Source organism: Sinohyriopsis cumingii, chromosome 3 (genome assembly GCF_028554795.1).
Source record: "Sinohyriopsis cumingii isolate HCF-2022 chromosome 3, ASM2855479v2, whole genome shotgun sequence".
NCBI classification, from domain to species: Eukaryota; Metazoa; Mollusca; class Bivalvia; order Unionida; family Unionidae; genus Sinohyriopsis; species Sinohyriopsis cumingii.
This window is the reverse complement of record NC_142963.1, coordinates 48,022,126-48,043,750: the sequence shown is the minus strand read 5'-3', so window position 1 is coordinate 48,043,750 and position 21,625 is coordinate 48,022,126. Positions and strand designations below refer to the sequence as shown.

At 35.9% G+C, this 21,625-nt stretch overlaps 1 protein-coding gene across 1 annotated transcript in view; it reads left to right on the top strand.

Moving 5' to 3' along the window:
* The first annotated feature begins 2,119 nt into the window (after nt 1-2,119).
* Nucleotides 2,120-21,625, top strand: part of LOC149802811 (nose resistant to fluoxetine protein 6-like) — a 34,555-nt gene continuing 15,049 nt past the window's right edge. Inside the window, exons 1-11 of the mRNA XM_089951318.1 lie at nt 2,120-2,482; nt 3,840-4,024; nt 7,561-7,654; nt 10,530-10,623; nt 11,527-11,699; nt 12,015-12,182; nt 12,965-13,061; nt 13,457-13,555; nt 13,953-14,118; nt 15,173-15,252; nt 20,893-21,015. Of these exons, the coding sequence (XP_089807444.1) occupies nt 2,125-2,482; nt 3,840-4,024; nt 7,561-7,654; nt 10,530-10,623; nt 11,527-11,699; nt 12,015-12,182; nt 12,965-13,061; nt 13,457-13,555; nt 13,953-14,118; nt 15,173-15,252; nt 20,893-21,015 (1,637 nt within the window). The 5' untranslated portion in view covers nt 2,120-2,124. The remainder of the gene's footprint in view (nt 2,483-3,839; nt 4,025-7,560; nt 7,655-10,529; nt 10,624-11,526; nt 11,700-12,014; nt 12,183-12,964; nt 13,062-13,456; nt 13,556-13,952; nt 14,119-15,172; nt 15,253-20,892; nt 21,016-21,625) is intronic.

Below are 21,625 nucleotides of genomic sequence, written 5' to 3'. Positions count from 1 at the left end.
AGATGGACTGAAGATTGCAAAGAACTCTACAACCATCAGTCCAGAGGAGACCCAGAGGTGCTTAAGTTCCAAATTCCTCAAATGATGATGATTTCCCCATTCTCAAAGAAGAGGTGGAGTCAGCAATAAGAGCACTGAAGCTGAACTTATCAAGAATGGGGGGGGGGAGGGTCAGTGAAAGAGCTACTAACAAAAATCTGCAACAAGATCTGGCAGAGAGGTGAATGGCCAACACACTGGACCCAGTCACTGATTATAACACTCCCCAAAAAGGCAATCTCCATCTGTGCCAAAATTACAGAACTATCAGTTTGATCAGCCATGCTAGTAAGGTAATGCTGAAGATCATCTTGAACAGACTGAAACCACAAGCAGAAGAAATAATCGCTGAAGAACAGGCCGGGTTCCGGAGTGGAAGAAGCACAACAGAACAAATATTCAATCTCAGGGTTCTGTGTGAAAAGTACTCGCAACACCAACAAGACATCTATCATGTGTTCATAGATTTCAAAAAGGCCTTTGACAGAGTGTGGCATGAGGCATTGTGGGCCACAATGAATAAGTACAACATAGGTCAAAAGTTGACCAATACCATCAAGTAGATGTACGCCAAGGCTACCAGTGCAGTAATTGTCCAAGGTTCTGTGGGGTCTGGTTCCAGACAACAGTGGGAGTGCGTCAAGGCTGTCTCCTGTCACCCACGCTTTTCTTCGTCTACTTAGAGCGCATCATGAGCGAAGCCCTGGAAAACCACTGTGGGGCAGTCAGCATTGGAAGTCGTAACATCACTAACCTATGCTTTGCAGACGACGCTGACGGGCTGGCAGGCAGTGAAGACGAGCTTGCCACCTTAGTGAAGAACCTGGATAAAACATCTTCCAGACTTGACATGGAGATAAGCGCTGAGAAGACAAAACTGGTGACAAATAGTGGCAAACAAATCTCAGCCAAGATTAAAGTCAGAGGACATGAACTGGAAACAGTGAGCCAGTTCAAATATCTTGGTTCCATAATCTCCGAAGAGGGATCAAGAGCAGAAATTTTGTCAAGAGCAGCACAAACAACTGCAGCTATGTCAAAGCTAAGACCCATCTGGAGAGACAAGAATATCTGTCTGAAAACTAAAATCAGACTATTGCGAGCACTAGTCATCTCAGTCTTTTTGTACTCATGTGAGGCCTGGACCCTGACAGCAGAATTACAACGAAGAATCCAGGCACTTGAAATGAGATGCTACAGAACCATCCTTGGCATCTCTTACCTGGACCACATCACATATGAAGAAGTGCGTAATACCATCAGGCGCAAAGTAGGCCAATATGAGGACCTCCTCATCACCGTCAAAAAGAGAAAGCTGAAATGGTATTGCCATGTCACAACAGTCCTGCAGGGCAGCGTCCAGGGTGGCAGAAGGAGAGGTAGACAGAGAAAAAAGTGGACTGACAACATCACAGAATGGACCAGGAAACGTTTTGCGGAGACACAGGCATTGGCACATGATCGAGACAAGTGAAGGGAACTGGTCAGATGTTCAGCAGCACAGCGCCTCGACGACCACACTAGGTCACGAGACTGATGAATGAATTGAAAAGTGTATAAGAGAATATGTTATATTTCGATAATATGTCATAATATACTTGATAGTTTATTTTTCAGTGCGGTCAGGTACAAAAAATATTAAAACAGTCGAATATAACATTAAAAGGTAATACCTGCATAGTTGCATGTCTTTGTATGTCAACCTTCTTTAAAATACGAGACCTTTATAGGGTAAGTGTAGAATTTTCGAGGAGCAGAGTAATATATAGTGAACAGTTATGCATCTTCTATTACATGTATTCGGCGTACGAGTAATGGGAGAGAGGTCGAATTCCTGTGCAATATAATTTGCAATTACACCATCCTCCTCCCCTCTGGAAGACACTGAATTCCAAATACCTATGTCACCGTTTAAGAATCACCCTAAACGAATGAGACTCCGTTGGTTGTCACTAGCTGATAAGCACCATTATCCTTAACAAATGATAGATATGAACCAACCTAGCGCTGAAAATATGTAAATATTAGTTTCAATAAAACCCGCATACGTTAACTGGTTGCACAACCGTTAACACCTCAGTCCCGATGGAGCACAGTTTATTTAGAGTAAATTTCAATATTAAACTGTTTGGTTTCCTCGCTTTGTTGTCGTCGATAATCTTGACGCAGCAAGTAGGAAGCAACAGTTTGAATGTCGACAAATTATTGGCAATAGCAAATTCAATTACCGCCGTACAAAACGTATTAAATGGCGGGGTTATCAACGGTTCCAGTCTGTCGCTTCTACCATTTCTACAGCAAATGCGAAGTGGGTTGGGAGACGTGGTTAACCGGATGAAACAGGATGGTATAAAAGGGCAACATGGTGTCAATGATGTGTGTTTAAATCACACAAATCTGATGTTGGAAAAATTAATCCAGCGGCAAGGGTGGGCCATGCAAAGTAAGTTGTTTAATAACTTTTTATGTTGATCTTTTTATAATAAATCGAACATAGAAAATGTTCTGTTCTTCTTAAGAAATCTGCATTATGTGCGTGAATTAAAACTACCTTATTTAATAATTGGCGTATGCAATATACACACGTTAAATAGTATATCTAAACATGGCTCTAAGTTTAGTCCCAGAAGAATTCATCTCATTTCGATGGATATTAGCACTCAGGTTTGTTACCTTCAAAAAGCCTTAGATCGTACTAGTTTCGATAAATAAATCCCCCAAATCTGTGTTGATACTAATGGACGATATGTTAGTCTGATGTCGCCTGCTCATTAAAATGTGCAATTTTGCTGCATGCAAATCTTTCCGAAACACACCTACGTACACTTTTGACATATGCCGGTATTTGGTAATAGCTATGTATAGCGCGAATTTCAAAATGGCTACAGGACAGGGTGTTAAAATATTCAACATGGATTTACAAGTCACCAAACATTTGCTCCGGAAATATAATGAACATGTCACCAAAAGTAACTTTCATTCGACATTAGCTCCTCAGCCCCGAGAAAAACCGGTAAGTGTATAAAATGTACACCTATGTGTGCAGCCAAGATTAGCTGCAGACTTTTGCAGGTTTTATGAATGGGTGATATCATCCCCTAAACCGCCAATTGATATCATCACTGGAGAGGGGCTGATTTATCGGCCTAAGATTGTACCTGCTTGAGTAACCTGGAGAAACATTGGCTAAAGGATTCGAGTTTGTACCATGTGATTTCTTTTGTACTATTTCAGATCACATATTGTGCTGTATTTAATATTTTTATCTAACACAACGACTGACGTTCATGTTACAATTTCATTAATCTTTACCGTATATAGCAATAATATAATTTTTGATGAACATTTTCAAATCATATACACTGTCACTGTGATGTCAGGATACTCATGTTTTTCAATGCTTAGCGTTGGTTTCTGCAGATGTGACGCTCGGCAACGGCGCAGAGCTTAATAAAAACTACAGAGCGATGTCAGTCGGAACATCCTAGGCCTTTCCCATCATATACAAGAATAATCTCGGATATAAATAATGTCCAGTTTTAACTGGCATCATGCACGTGGTTACTATTGCGTCACAATAACTTTAAACGTCACAATGAATAAATGAGGTGCAATACATGTAGTGCAGACCATTGAATCCGAATGAAAGCGGCTATATGCTCTTTCTTGAGTCGGACGTTGAGATCTAACTCAGAACCAAGGAGACTTTAAGCAGGTATTTTAATAGTGCGATGCGACCCAATCATCTTGCCAATAGACTTTCTAGAGATGGACAAAAAAGTTCATTCAATCCATTTCAGTGATCGACGCTTTGGGCAAGCCTGGTAGCGCCATTTTGGACGGAAACGTGCAATGGCTTGGATCTTACGAACAATGTGTTGGCGTAGAGGCCAAACTGGTTATAGGCGAGAACAAAATTAGCAGTGCCACACCCGTGCATGTGTTTAATGGACGATACTGTCTGGCCAGATTTCCGCTTTTGTTAGTAAGTAAACATTTCTAAGTGACACGAAACCTTTTCCTCGGTCTAGATAAAATCTATTTTTTAAGAAACATTTCTGATGACTGAAGCCATATACTTTGAAACAATATGATATTGTTTTGATATGATATAAATGATACAAGTAGGTACAGTTGCAGCTGAGTACATGTAAGAAAACATATATGGAAGGTTTTAATTTAAGAAACAGGGTTTCAAATGATAACGATTTGTCAATAACAAAAGTACTTACATAGCTATTTAATTTGATGCAAGTCAAACTCCTTAAATTCAGTTATAGGAAATAGCGCGTTGCTTGTGTTTACAATGCTGTCAGGCATTTTTGCACACTTAAGGTTTCCGTCTCTAATATTGAAGCAAAACGCATACCGAATTCGACCGATTGACGAAAATAAAATACAACAATGTTTACCATTTGAAAAGAGGCAATCGTCACCAGAATATTTTGTTCAAAATGCTATTAATTCTGGACACAGGGGATACCACCCTGTGTTTTCCTGACTCGCGATATGTCGGCTTATTCTGCGCACAGCGTTGAAAAGATGTAATATTTATAATTCGGGCAATACAAATGAATGCATTACTTTGGACTGTTTCTGTCAGCATTCAGTCGAGTAATTAGGTCAAATTCATAGCTAGTTTTACAAAATTCGTCGTAATAATGCCGATAAATGGCAAGATATATTAATCAAACAAAACCGATCTCGTAAAAAGTTAGTAAAGTTCAACATTTTATAAAAACATCAATTAGTAGGATGTTTTGAGTTTACGTCTTGCTGATGGGTAATACAAAAAAAAAAAATCCTACAGAATTTAGAAACAGACTATACACCGGTGAATTTCTTGAGAATTTATATTGTAGCGTAAAATTGACACGTTGGGTAGCAGACGAATTTGTACGTGTGGAGTCGTATGATCAGGATAATGACGAAATGCCCTTTATGTAAAACAGCGAACTTCACCAAACTACATACGATTGCCCAATGTGATAAAACTAAACATAATAGAATAAAGTTAATAATGGAAATATGCAAAAATATAAGTATAACAAAAATAACATTTTATTCATAGATATAGACTACGAAAACAAAATCGTTCTAAAAAATATTGACTATATAGTAACTACGATGATATCCTGTGGACAGGTGATAAATATTTTTAAATAAGATACGTGGTACAAATAAGAATATTAACCACAATAAGAATTCAATACGTCTTACGACGAACAGATACTTACCGTCAGGCTGATATAACGCAATTTATTTTGGAATTGGGGGAGAGAAGGGGAGGGAGGAATCGGTATTACAGACCGAAGGGTCGAGTAGCGCAAATGCGAGCCGATGCCATACCCATATCCCCTCATCTCACCCCACAACAGCCATATTTCAAAGAAAATTTCAAAATATATTTCAAATATTTTTTAAAAAACTTTTTTTGAATTTTTTGTTTTTTAAAAAAAGAAAAGGGAAGAAAGGAATGAAAAGGAAATTTTGTCATTATTTTTTTTCTGAAAGAAAATTCTAAAGACACATAGTAAGAGATACGGGGAAACTATATGGGGGAAGTAAAAGTCGATGACATCATGGGGCTGAGTTACATGGCGCTATGCGAAGTGGACAGGTCCATGAAAGAGTCTTTGAAAACACCCCATGTAGAACATAAACAGACAAAACAGACACAAATACATACTGTATAACACTTAGTTTAAAACCCTACTAACTTCTTCTATATCTTAAAAGTCATACATCTCCCGCACTGTATGGTTGACCACAATACAAAAATGTGGTCTCATTAAACAATTTTGGATCTTTAAATAAAGAATAATCAGATAAACTAAATAAAGAATGCCTAACTCGACCCACGAGAAACACACAGAGAATAAAAGAAGTGTGGACCTTGGACCGAGCGTAACCTACCTATCAACATCTTTTACGAGGAACGACACATATTATCACTCGAATAATACAATAGGAATTAAAAAAAAATCTAAATAGTACACCGTTCCATCGTCAAAATTCGAAAACCATAAAACAAATTAAAGGATAAAATATAATATATCATAACGGATCTTAAATCCAAATTAGGAAGAAATACAACTGGGAAAGATATTTGATTTATACTTGCTGTCTCAAACATACAGAAAATATAGCATACACACAATATAGCACCACTACATATAGCAAACACTGAGACCTAGGCAAAGGTCACAAAATTTCAAGGGAAGGAACTTCGAGCAAGGTGAGGGAAACCAGGCTCGGACGAACAACCCTTTAGATAACACTAAGGAAACATAAATACCCCATCACAAATTCTAAAAACTAAATTTCTGATATAAAACTTTGTTTTAAATAAAACACATAACACATCTGAGGAGGAAACACACAAACATAAATACTTTTATTTTTTGGAAATGGCAGGGTGCATCTGTCTGGTGCCCCCCCCCCAAAAAAAAAAAGTGTGAGACAACTTACTGCAAAAATGGAAACTTGGATTAAAATGCACTGTTGTTTTAAGGTATACGTTTCCATCGTTTATATAATGTATTTATTTGTATGATTCTAAAACTTACAAAGTAAATCGGTTTTTCTGGGTTACCGGTTCAAGAAGATCATGGAGTGGGTATTCATGTTGACATTTAGAAATCGCATTTGCATATGCATTTCGAGTCGAAATTCTGGATATTATTGTACATTTTATGAATATCACTTTCCTTAATTAAATTGCGATCGTTCTTTCTTGATGCAAAATGGACTTTTGACCCAAAATAACACGTGATCCAATGTTTACAGAAATGGCGTATCGTTGCGCAGAATTACCTGATTCGCAGAATTGGCCGACATGGTGGTACTTCCTTCGTGGTTAATTTAACGTGATAGAATTGTTTTCGCATAATATGATACTGGCGAAACTGTTGGTGCTATTAGTGACGAATATAAACACGTATTCACACACACACACACACACACGCACACACACACACACGCACACACACACACGCACACACGCACGCGCGACCACACACACATATATGTGTGTGTGTATATATATATATATATATATATATATATATATATATATATATATAGTCTGGTAATTCTGCACAACGATACATTTTTGTAAACATTGGATCACGTGTTATTTTGGGGAAAAAATGCATCATCTATCAATAAAGAACGATCGTACTTTAATTAAGAAAAGTGATATTCATAAAATGTACCAAACAAAAAATATCCCACATTTCGACTCGAAATGCATATGAAAATGTGATTTCTAAAGACCCACATGAAGACCCACTCAACGACCGTCTTTAACCTGTAACCCAGAAAATCTGACCTAAATACTATGTATCTTTTAGAATCGTACAAATATATATATATATATATATATATATATATATATATATATATATATATATATATATATATATATATATATAGAGAGAGAGAGAGAGAGAGAGAGAGAGATAGAGAGAAATTGTCAAAATGACGCATGCCAGAAGTTATTACAATTGATCTTTCCAGGATCAATCTTCAATTATTCCTATACAATTGTCTGTTGGTGTATGTGTCCCTGACTCGTGTGATGACAACAGCGTACGTATTCTCCTTCAAACAGGTGAGTTACAAAAATCTGTTTACCTGTTATGACATAGGATTTCATAATACGGTTTGGTGTACGTCTTCGTCTTCACATATGTACAAGATATTTTAGACGATGTGCTAAATTATAATTAGTAAAACATGTCACATAGTAATAAGTTGGCGTTGTTGTCATACTGATCATTATTGTTGGATATTATTGTAGTATAAATCTTACACGTATATAGATAAAGTCAACTAAAGAAGGATACGTTTTGATAAAATAAATCTCTCCATGTTATGATAATGACTTACAAATGATTGAATAATACTCTCCCTCCTCGCCTAATGCTGGAAGTGGTGAATACATTAGCATTGGTTTTGTTTTTCTTAATTATTTGTTCTCTTTTTTTTTGTGTGGAATATATTCTTTGACATTTATCCTCATGACTTTTCTTTATCGCGCTTGATGGAATAATTAGTAAAATATCACCACGGTTCTTGTTTATGTTTATTCCCTCACAGTATTTAAACACTCTCGCCATTTTACATGCAACCTCTACCCTAAACCCTAAATACATGTCATTCTTTTTGCGCATGTTGTCAACTGCATCACACTTTCTTCTCTGTCTCTGTCTCTGTCTGTCTGTCTGTCTGTCTGTCTGTCTGTCTCTCTCTCTCTCTCTCTCTCTCTCTATATATATATATATATATATATATATATATTCATATATATATTCTTTTTTTCTTTCCGCGTGCCATCTTGGTCACTCACAATAAATGTCAGTACCTATTTCGGATAGACGTTTCTTGAACAATGTACCTAATTGGATGGCGGACAACTTAGACCCAACACTTCTGTGTCATTTATAAATGATAATTTGTATCATTATTGATTTATTTCAATTAATATGCTATATTTCTTCGTTCACGGACGACAAGCGCGATCCATTTAAACGATCTGCAATAACTAACTCGTGTCAAGATCGCCTCCACAAGATGATTGGCAGTATGTTACTGCCTAAACGTGTTTCTACACTACCGCTATTTATTGTTTGTCACATCTGTCACTGGACAGTCATCTTATTTCTTTTCATGTTTGTTTTCAAGTTAAGAGCACGTTTACCTTTCCAACGCTCTCTCTTTCCCCCTTTGTATGAAACAACACCATCGGCAATTTAACACTCTACTTTCTCCACGTTGATCTGAGACAACACCATTTTGTCGGTATCAGCATTCTCCTGCATTCCCCGCGTGTTTTTTTTCTTCAAACAATCCCTTTACCTCGCTAACACTCTAGTTTCCACCCACGATTTGAAAAAGGATATTTACTTCCCTAACACTCTCTCCTTTCCCCCGTTGATATGAGACAGTCCCTTTAATTCTGTGATATTCTTTCCCCCACCACCATTATGACACGTCTTTACCACTTCAACACTCCCTCCCTTCCCCACCTTGACGTGAGACTAAACATTTGCCCTTATTACTTCTCCTCATATACGATTGATATACGACACCATTTTCCTCTTTAATACCCTATCCCATCCGCCCGCAGTACGAGGCAACACATTTATCTCTATAACACTCCCTTTCGATATAAGACAGTGCCTTTACCAATTCGACTCTCTCGTTTCATTCCTCCATACGAGACAACACCCTCTTTATCACTGACTCATTTCCATCCCCGATAGAAGTTGTTGTGATATGTAAACACGAGAGATGTTATGTTTGAACAATCTTGATAGGATCCCCAATATATACCCTGAGTCAACACTGGTTAACATTTCTAGAACGATGGACCTCTAATACATGGCGGACAAAAGAGCCAGGGAATCCAAACCTTTCAGTGAACTGCATTTATGAACATGAATTTAAAGTAACACTTAATAAATTATATTATTAACAGAAAACTAATATTTGATGAAAGATTCCCAACCGAGATTAAATATTTCCAAAATGTATCGTAAGCTAAGATAGACGGCATACATTTTCACACCAGCAGAAGGTCATCTTGTAGCATGAAGCATTCTGTTTGAATTCCTTAATAAAATGGCTTCCTAAGTTTTCGAAAAGTACAATTTTTGACCGCAGACTCTAATAAAATCGGTTTCCTTTCTTCGGACACATTATTTTAAAATATCAAAATTTTTTCAAAAATCAAAACTGTGAATATTTATTATCGCACCAATGATGCTTTAAATTCGAAATTGTTTAAACTGTTTATAATTATCGGCATCTTCGTTGGTCTAGTTCACTGCAGGGTTTTCGTTTGCCAGATATTTTTCTAACACACACCCACATATTCTAACAAAGAGAAATGTACCAAAAATATCATAAAGTCCTTTACCTAACCAGTTTAATGCAAACATATACTGGAATGTCAATTAAATCTAACGACTTTCTAAAGAATGCTACTAAATACTTTTACATCGTGCGGGTTGAACCATTGTATTTATTTATATGTTTATGCATTTTTTCATCGTTTGAACAGAATACAAATGACTTTGTAGTTAAAAATATATAAGACCAAAATGTACTTTCATTTGCATGAAAGAAAGATAGAAGATAAGTTGAATTCCGCCCTTCCGGATCCTCAGTTCAACAACACACCGTAGAGCAACGAGTCGGACTATCAATCAATCAATCTGTATCTAATTTTCTCACTGTAAAAAAAAAGGTTTGAAACTAATTTTATCCACATTTTCTGATTGGTGTCAATTTCATTTTCCTTTTATATTTATGACAGGTGGGCGACCTACGATCCGTTTATTTTGAAGATCACTCCTGGTTTTAAATTTGAAGATCACTCTTTGATTTAAAATTTGAAGATCACTCCTAGTTTTCAAATTTGAAAACGCTTCATCATATTCATTTTTTGAAGTATACATTTTTTAATTTTTCGGTTTATTCAGCCGCAGGATACTTCTTTGAAAATTCGTCCAGTGCAGTTTCAAATGTTGTCTGCCACAAAAAAATAAAATATGATGTACCAGCTATCGCTTTTACGTCAGTACAGAGTGATTATTTTATTTTGATTTCACGCAATTAAAAATGTCTTTTTATCGTTCACTGCTGATGGACACAACAAATCATACTAAGTCTTGCATAAATGTACGAGTTGTAATGCATCTTGTCTACTTGTACGAGTCTTAATTAATCTTGTATACTTGTACGAGTCTATCGTAACACCTTGAGAGGATTATCTTTAACACATTCTTGACAAAGTGTTAGACATAAATCTCTTTTTGGTAACTTGCATCACTTTTTCTCTCGAATGCAAGATAGAGTATACGATACCAACGGCTATAATCTCATTGATCTTTCAGTCTGATACCAACATATTTTATTGCCATTATTTATTTGAAATTACAGTGCTGCTCGAAAGAAATTGCAATGGTATATGAGATCGCGCTCTTAAACCCTTCCTTGTCTGACACTGTTTTGCACACATGCACGCACCATCAGTTAAGATTTTGGTTGTGAATCTATGGAGCACATATCGTGCAATATTTAGATGGGGAATGGATACGAGTTTTCATTCGCTCGGAGAGAGAGAGAGAGATTGTTATTCTCCAACAGTCAGAAGGGCTTTTCATAAGGTAGAGTTCTTGAATCAAAGGGAAAGCAAGATAATTCGCAATAAACAATTAGTCATCGGTAAAAACATCTCTACTTGTTTAGTACTAAGTACCTGCGTTGTACATTATGTGTAATGCAGCAAAGTGATTTAAATGCTGTTGTATATTTTTCTCTCTCTTGTAATGGATAAATCGTGTGGGCATGTTTCTTCATGCTAATTTAAATAGGTGATTGCGTTAGGATGCAGCCATGTTCCATAAACTAACATATTTCGCTACACGATATCGCTATAATATATACCTGTCTTCACAATAAAGTTGTTTCGTGCAGTGTTGTCCTCTGGGTACTCCTTGCCGCGCTGGTGATTGGGACACTTTATGACGTCATCGCACTGCGTAGACAAAACAGTGTGAGATCGAATCCGAAGCTGAAAGAAGAGAATGGAACGATTACTAGTTTTACTCACCAAGAAGAAAAACCAGAGAAAAACAAACAACGGCAGGGTAATAACTCTGACCCCCAATCTGCATACATGTGTCTGTCTTAACCATCTTATGAACTATGTGACACGTGACTGAAAAAATGAGTTTTTTTAATTCGCGAAATGTTCAATTCCTTGCTAAAATGAGTGACTTGTTGGAATATTTGACGGAGATGCAAGTAACGATTTGGTTGCTCAACGATACATTTTATCGAATGCCATAATTTATACAATGTTTTGTTATTTTCTGAGCGATTAAAAATGTTTGTGCTCGAGTTTGATACAAAAATTAACGTTTCATCCCGAACGATTAATTTAATATCGCTTTATGTTGCAGGAAAGCTTGGGCAAATATTTGCGTCATTTTCTATTTACACAAACGGCAAAAAGTTGCTGAGCACAAAACAAGCGGCAGGTGCACTGACTTCCATCAATGGCATACGCGTCCTTAGTATGTCCTGGGTAATTGTAGGACATACTTACTCCGCATCTGCCCTAATTATACGTAAGTATCAGGTAAAAATGTGCGTATGTTTTATAAGATTAAAAATTAATGAATTTACATTTCTGGTCGATTATACAAGGTTTACAGCTTCTATCAAGTTCTTTGGAAGGGTGAGACGTTGGCCTAAGGTGTTCTTAGATGGTGCAGGCAGCCGGAAAGCCTAGCGGAAGAAGGCTTACCATGGATACATCTTTTCATCTAACGTGTCAGAACAAGGAATGTAATCACAGACCGGAAAAACTGTGCCAATAACGTTTTTGTGGCTTTGTTTATTAGTTTTTCGTTGTCGTTGGATTGGTATCATGGTTTAATTATTAATCAAGGATTGGACTAAAAAAATTCGAAGGGGATTGAAAAACTTCATTTTTGAGCCGATGTTTAATCTCCTGTTTTAAAGTTTGATTGAAGTTCATTACAACGATGTCTTCTGACTTCTCTGTCATGTATCTATATGTGTGTGTGCGTGTTTGTGTTCGTGTGTGTGTGTGTGTGTGTGTGTGTGTGTGTCCGTGTGTTACGTCTCTTAGGACTTTGTAATTTTCTACCTCTTCTTTTCAAATCAATAACAATTTGTTTTTGATTGAGAGTTCTTGACGTCATAGTCACGCATTTCATAATAATGCGAATAGCCTTGATAGAGTACAGATCAAAAAGAAATAATTTCGATTAATGTTAAATGTTACACTGTCTCTAGGGAAAAAATGTTGGTCGAAGCATCTTTATTAATGCTTGAAGCCCACATTTTCCATGCGTGTTTTGCTAGTCTCCTTACTTTATTGCAGAAAATCTGAAGCAAGTTATTGATGTAAAGTCACACGAATGGAGCTTCATGGCGATTTCGAATGCCACTTTATCCGTAGATTCGTTTCTCCTCCTCAGGTAATGTGCTGGGATGATTTGCAAATAAAAAGGACTTGCTAATAACATGTCTCTGAAACGTCCGCGGATAAAGTTGTACTACTTATATTTGAGGAGACCAAATTTTTCTTCTTCTGTGGAAGTGTTTAATTTATGTACATATATATCTATATGCTTTAATTATGTTTCTATTCCTGGCTATAGTGTCGTTTGCTTACACGTGTGATGAATAATTTTCTATGGTTTACCTATTGTTGTGTCACCAGTATCAGATTTACAATGATGAATACGAACGATTTTGTCCAATGAAGACATTCAACAGTATGCATTCATGGCCGAATCGGAGGGCTTCTTTTCTATATAGAACTCTTAGATTTATAATGTCCTATAACATACTTGCTCGTTTCCTCTTTCAGTGGACTACTTGTGGCTTACTTGACTCTAGGGGAGATAAAGAAGCTGGGAGGAATCAGGAAATTCCGATGGGGAATGTTCTATTTTCATCGGTTTTGGAGGTGATGCATTGTGACAAAAATATAACACAAAAAGTCCTGAATACTTTTTACTTGCATTAAATAGATTATATATGTAGCTAGCCTCATCTGAATTTGACTTGGACTATAGTACGTAAATATCTGTTACTTGAGATGTATCACTATTTGGCCATTGAATGCAAATGAATTTCAGTTATGGTGAAATAAGCAAATCGCCAGGTATTTCCTGTCATAATGATACTACAAAAACATGACAGTATGAAGTCTAATTCCAGTAGTCACATATTTACACGACCATATACATAAAGTTCATAAAATCATCTGTGTTAGTATTTTATTTCAAGGTGTTTTAATAGTATTTAAAAGAGCCCTCGTGCTATCTCGTTGAAATGAATATCCTTCATATGTTTTACATCAGACTCACCCCTCCTTACATGCTTGTGTTGGCAACGAATACGATCCTGTTAAAGTACTGGTTCGACGGTCCGCTTTGGAACCAAGCTGGCTCTGACATAGAAGACTGTAAAAACTCATGGTGGACAAATCTGCTTTACATCAACAACTTCGTACACACGGACAAAATGGTATGATATTCAAGCTATTAATGTATTTTCATTCGGTAAGCGTCAGCTGTTTACGTAAAACCAGTGTTCACTGGTCATTACAAAATATGCACTCGGGTTCCATATGCAAAAAGTCAGTTTCAAATAATACGAAGACACATGATGACACTTAAAGTTGAACATTTTTATTTCGTCTTTGGCACATTAAGTACATGTGATTTGTCGTCTGAGAGAGTATCATGATGCTTCGAAAAGTAAGCGTTTAAAGGGGAGAACCTATTTTTATACTATATCAAGAGACCGGAATAAAGTAAAAAAATTCTCGCAGAATGAGACATTATGCCACGAAATATAGGGCTCTTAATGTAACATTAGATTTACAGTCTTAGTAGTGAAGGATGGAAAATGATCCTGAACACTGATAAATAAATGTGCACTATTTAGTCTCATTGTTTTATCGTCTTGCAAATTTCTCTATTTTACCTAAGGAATTACACAATATTATCATTTCCGATGTCTGTCCCATGCTTACTGCCATTATCACTGTAAGGCAAAAATGAGACCCCAAATCTTGGGAAAGAGCTTTCAAGACGATCTTTGATAAGATGTACTCTGATTGTCCTTAATTACTTCACTTAATTTGTATCTTGACCCAATTTAGGGTCAGTGAATAGACCAGATCTTTCGAGGACAACAAGATTTCAACTAAGCTTTGTATGAAGCCTTGAAAAATATAAACATATAAAGTACACATTTATCACCAACTTCAATTTTAGTCTTAGGTTCCATTCTTGCTTTCGCAGAACAAACCTATCTCTCAGCACAGATGAGTCAGACTTCTTTTTAGTAGCCTGAATGAAAAATACTTAAAGAAAAGGGCAATGTTATGAAAATTAGAAAACTATATGAAGATTAAGACAAGGTTATTCCTCCGATTCGAATATTGCATACACGATCATGGATTTTTCGAAAATAGCTCATCAAATTTAAGAAAATGCGTCTTAACGCAATAACGTTATCTTCATCTGACTCCATCTGTATCTGATCTGCGTTCTACTATTGCAATTTGTTTTAGTGCATGTCCTGGAGTTGGTATCTCGCCAATGATATGCAGTTCTTTGTTCTCAGCCCTCTAATTTTGATTCCACTGTATATGTAAGTATATTCAAGCATCTATATATATCTTGTATAAAAACGGGAAGTTTGACACCAAAACGGAGTTCAAATATGAGTGATCAACCATTTATTACTTATGTTATTTTGCTTTTTTACAATCCCGCATTTTGAAACGCGATCATTATAAAACAATAGTGAAAATCACGATTTAAAAGTATTTGGCACAAAACACTTTTTACGCATTTATAAATAATGGCGCAAAACTGTCTTACATTTGATTCAACAGTCTCCAAAGAGCTGACAGAAATATTTAATAAGCCAAACATGAAAGCAAAAATGTCCATAGATAATATGTATTTGTTAAAACGTGTTAAAACGTGTGGAAGGAATAAAATTGTGGTCAGAGTAATTTCTGTTGAACAATTACATAACAAAGCAGAAATGTGGATCTTTATATTTCAAACTTTAAAAAGATATACTACAAAGCTTTAGGGAAGACTGATTAACATAATAAATCTCAGGCAAACATTTAAATAAAGCTCAGAATATCGTCTAGATAAATCTCAGGATAACATTTAGATAAAGCTTAGGATAACATCTATATAAATATCAGGATAACTTCTAGATAAATCTCAGGATAATATTGAGATAAAGCTCAGGATAACATCTAGATAAATATCAGGATAACATCTAGATAAATCTCAGGATAACATTAAGATAAAGCTCAGGAAACATCTATATAAATCTCAGGATAACATTTAGATAAAGCTCAGGATAACATCTAGATAAATCTCAGGATAACCTTTAGATAAAGCTCAGGATAACGTCTAGATAAACCTCAGAATAACATTTAGATAAAGCTCAGGATAACATCTATATATATCAGGATAACATCTAGATAAACCTCAGGATAACATTTAGATAAAGCTCGGGATAACATCTAGATAAACCTCAGGATAACATTTAGATAAGCACCATACAATTAAAAGCAGGATGGGTATAAAAGGACTGTATGAAGAATAAATAATGTATTTTGTGTAAGAAAATTTCCAAATTATTTTTTAAATAAATAAATTATGTATTTGGTGTGAGCAAATATAAAAATTATTATTTGACTGACTCTTTGCAGTACAACTCAAAATCACGTAAATTTTGCAAGCTTACTTTGCAACAACTGAATCAAAATGTATAGAATTTACAAAGAACAATCTTAGATTGAAAGCAGCACAACGTGATTCGGTATTTGAATAAACCGTTACAGAGTCAAACATACGAGTGACGAGATTTGACATAAATTTGAAATCCTTCGTATCTTAGAAAGTGTAGAATAAAACATTAATAATAATAATGATAATAATAATAATAATAACAAATGTAGATCAGCATGTTAGATTGCTGATAACACCTTAAGAAAATTAATAGGCCAAAAGTATTCTCTGGATGTTTTTGTACCATTTTAAATAACTAAAATTGGAGATTTTCGCATTCAAGAGAAAGACCAGTACTTTAAGACAACTTAGCTTCGGTTCTGAAGTCCAGTTGCTTATATCAATCTATTAAATCTGGAAACAAATTAAACGGAACACAAAAAAAAAATATGCTGAATTTTCATATTTACACATTACACAGGCAAGCGAGTAAAGGTTTTCTACACACACGTCTTTAGCGAAGTTCATGAGTGCTTTATGGCGGACGTCGAATTGTAACCAAAAAGAATGCATTTTATTCAGTTACCTAACAGCTGATGTATTGGAAACTTCTAAATTTAGCATTGGTGAAATATTTAGAATGTCGAAATACAAAGAAATCTTTGCTATGTGAGACAATCCTAACTTTTTGTGGAAATATTAAAATCAGGCAAGAAATTTAAGGAGATTCAGTCGCGTACAGAATGGAACAGGCGAGTGAAGAAGGATATGGAGATATATTTTACCAACTAGCGTTTTCTGTATACGGCAAACAAGACGATTTATATACAATTTGAAACGATTTCGAAAACGAAACTGAAGAATGGTAAACAAATGAACGCAGTCGTAAAATGGACAGGATGTGACGAATCGTTTAATAAGTGGGAACCTGAAACTAAAATATCATAATATTAACATAACTGGAGATAACTCAATGCATATATATATATATATATATATATATATATATATATATATATATATATATATATATATATATATATCAGTACTAAGGAACATATTTGGATCATGGAGTAGATTTAGTTTGTAGTGGTCAGTCTCTACGCAGTGAGTTGGTTCTTAATTTGTCTAGAAATAATTTTTGCTACAAACAAATATGTTTCGAAATCGAACCGTCAAGGTTTGCAGCAAGGGCCTTTTTATATGAACACTGTAAGAATTACATGTTTATTGGTAAACAACGAGGCTTGTACTGAAGGGACATCATCCTTTATATATCACAGCATTAGACTTCGGCACACATTCTTTTACATCAAACATGTTTACTGATCTCAAAGTCACCCCTGGAACATTAGTTTAGCAAGATTTCAAGTCAGTTTCTGAATTTGTTTTCCCTATTTTTGACTTTGACACGTAACACAAATGGATATTGTCAGCATCTGCAATATAATCTCTTTAACAATATTGTTTATGTTTAAGACAATAGTCAATAGTAAAATATTTGTCATCCCCCACCCTATATATTTTGCGTTTGCAATTACATTAAGATTTAAAACAATCTGAGGGTATTGCTAATGGCTAAGACTATAGTCTATAGTAAAATATGTTTTCAGTAAAATAATGCCTGCAGCACTAAGAAATTAATCTGTAATTCATAAGTGGCAAGAATGAAATTTCGCGTTGGCTTGTATGGCAAGAAGCCAAGCACAACTCTAAGCAAACGAAACTGTTTTTGCTTGTACTTCGTCTGAGTGATACAGAAACTTCAATGATTTTTCAAATGCCCCCCCCCCCCCCCCCCAGTACTGGTCTAGCGATGTTCAGCTTTGATTTTGAGTGCGTTTTTGATTTTAAAGGGAAAAGTCAAACAAACTAATTCATCTAGCTCTTACACTAATATAACACGTTGATAGTAAGAGAGCGGGGTGTAGGTGCCTCCATTATGGTCCATTTTATGCACAGAGTTGTGAGATGTGGAGGTGAAGGGAACATACACTTGAGTACAGACAAACACACAGAAAGGGACGAACACACCTAATAACAGACAAAAAACTCAGAAATAGGCATACACGCATCAATACAGACAAGTATTCACACTTAAGACTAACATACACTATTACATGCAAAACACTCGTATAGGCGAACAAACATACTCTTAGAGACCAAAGCACACTCTTGCATACCAAGGCAGGTCTTTAAAGACGAACTCCTATCACTACCAACATCAGTCCTTATATAAGGCCGGATATGTTTTGGTAAGATGACTGTTACTCGAAATTTTGACAAACATACATCATTAGAAACTAACACTTGTTCTTACAAACAAACACACACATAAACTCAATAAAGTTGGCAATTGTAATAGGTTTGTTCTTTTCACGATCGAATTGGAATGGCCCTTTAAAGGGCCGTAAGATTGGGACTTGAGATTAACTTTCGTTTTAATGATATTGAAACTACCTGGTGGGCAATCTGGTTAAGTTCAAGATCTACTTATAGTAAGTAGATCTGACAGGTATTGATACAGATTCATATTTTGGCAACCATTGGAATTCCAGGTCATTTATATTTGCCAATCCATCAGGTGAAGCGTTGAATTTCATTTTGTGGAGAGTTATCGTAAGAAATGATATTTACCGAACAGAAACTCGGAGAGAGTCGAATGGAGTAGATCAAATGTACTGGTAACGCTGGTGGTATCATTATTGGCATAAAGAGCAATTGCAGGCCCACACCAAGCATTGGTGTTAATCTTCGGTTCAGCGATTGTGCTTTCGGTACATTTCTGTGGGGCACTGTACTGTATTGTATCGTATTGTGTTGTTATTGTTTGTATAAATGCTATTTTAAACTCTGACTGTGTCACGCAACATGCGTCCCGGAATTCTGACTGCATGGCGCATGACACACGTCTATTGACTAGACGAAACGTCCTCCGACTGGCTAAGTGATAAAACTATTTTCCTTCCGTTTTCTCCCGATATGATTCGAGTTTTTGCATACGATTTTTCACGAGTTTTGTTGGCAATTCTCAAAGAAATTACTTGACACCCAATGTATTCTATTCCTGTGTGCGTCAAGATTAATTGGGTCATAAAAATGAACAGAGGCGCACATATTTGTCAGAATGATTTACATCGAACCACAATGGAATCTGAAACGAGTCTTAGAGTGTGGTGAAAAGGGGTATGCGAAACGGAGAATCAAGAGTTGTAATTCCTGTAAACACAATTTGTTTACGTACACCGCCAACCTTATGGTTCTTTTCAGCGCCATTTCAATTCGATCACGAAAGAACAAACTCATGATGTTTGCCATCTTAATATTTTATGGATGTTTGTTTGTAAAGATGAGTGTTTGTATTTAACAATGTGTGTTGGTCACCGTATCATACCGAACCCCTCCCCATAACTTTTGTGCATTTGTTTGTAAAGGTGGGTGTTCGCTTTTAGGAACGAGCATTGGCTTGTAACGGTGAGTGTTATTCTTTAAGTACATGGACTGAGCTCCAAGTGTGTATGTAGGTCGGTAAGAGTGAATTTGTTTTACGGATGTGTGTTGGTCTGTAAGTACGGGGTTTGGTCACCATAACATGCCATTCACCATCGTATCATGTCCATACATTTATTTATAAGGTTGGATGTTTCGTTCTAGGCATCAGTGCTGGTTTCTAAGAAGTAATGTTGATATTTAAGGATGTGTATTGATCTGAAAGGGTGTTTGCTTGTCTGTAAGAGTGCGTTTGTTTTAATGATATATGTTGCTCAGGAAGCGTGGGTAGGTGTGGGTTTTTTTTTGTTGTAAGTACGAGTGCTAGTAATCCTATCACACCATACCCTTCTCTATAAAAATGTGTGTTGGTCCTTATGTTTGGGCATGTTTGCCGAAAATCCATGTGTTTGTTCCAAGTTCTTTTTTTCTTTGCTATGAATTTAAAGCCACTAAGACTACAAATCCGAATTTGCAGTTGGGACACTATGAACACCGAATACCCATATATCCTAATTTGCACAATTTGGGCACACCAATTCCTGTAGTGTAGACCTCGTTTTAGCCATATATAATCCCTACAAACTTATTTGAAAAGAACACTTATAATGGCATAGTGAAGTTTAAATGAAAAAATTACAGTCATATATACCAATTACCTTACGTACTAGATTACCTATATATTAATGTGATATCGGAAGTAAACTATATTATATGACCCGAGAGAAGGAAATGATGACTGATTCAACTTTCACGTAAGTTATGAACCGTATGAGATGCCATTATACTGAAGAAGAGAATATTTTAACGTTCGTGCTTTAGATAATATTTAACTGACAAACAACTTCACCAGAAAGTGAGAAGATAAAATCGATTTAACCTATTTTGTCTGATGTTACAATGTCAACATTTTTTATTATTAAGGGAAACGGTGTCATAATGTTGGAAAGACTAACATGTACCCTGCACAAAATGGTGTCATGAATGTTGCTATTATATATTACTAATTTTTCTTCTATGATTGACTATGTTGTCATTACAGCTCTCCTGTAGCCGGTACTGTGGTTTGTATAATTTTCCTTGCTGCCACGACTGTACCACCAGGATTGATTTCCTACGACCATAATTACCCTCCAGATGTTCCTCATTTCGGTGGTCTAGCCGGGTTAGTATACATTGCACGATGAAAAATAGACATTTATCATCTCTCTCTCTCTCTCTCGTGTCACCGTTATCTCACTTTCACCTGTCCATTTTGAAATATTACGTGTAAACTCATCAGATTACCCAACCAGCAATCCTAAGTATTTTGTTTTATTAAGCTGTTATTTATAGAATGCAACATCACCTGGCTCGCAGAGCCTGCGTAAAAGCAGTAAGTAAATGGTAAAAGTAAATACGTGTCTAGTTCCTGACAAAATGTGTCGCATGGATATGTATATTTGGGTCGCAAGTACTAAACAGTTTGGTCTAGCAGTAGTTGAATTTGGATAGCGCTATGTATATGTCATCGTGTGGGAACATGTTAAACAAACAATTTAAAAGCTACGGCAAAAACGAAATAAGCTAATACTTAACATGTGATTTCTTTTTCTTTGTTTTTCTTTAAAGCAGAATATCTCTTTCTCCCTCCCTCCCTCCCCCCCCCTCTCTCTCTCATTTTAAAATTATTATAATTAAACTTTGTATATTTTGTGAAAAACCTAAATTGTCTCAGCATTCTTCGTTCAGAAATCTTTAACCTTTTGCAATTTATGTATGTCATTTTCGTTTTA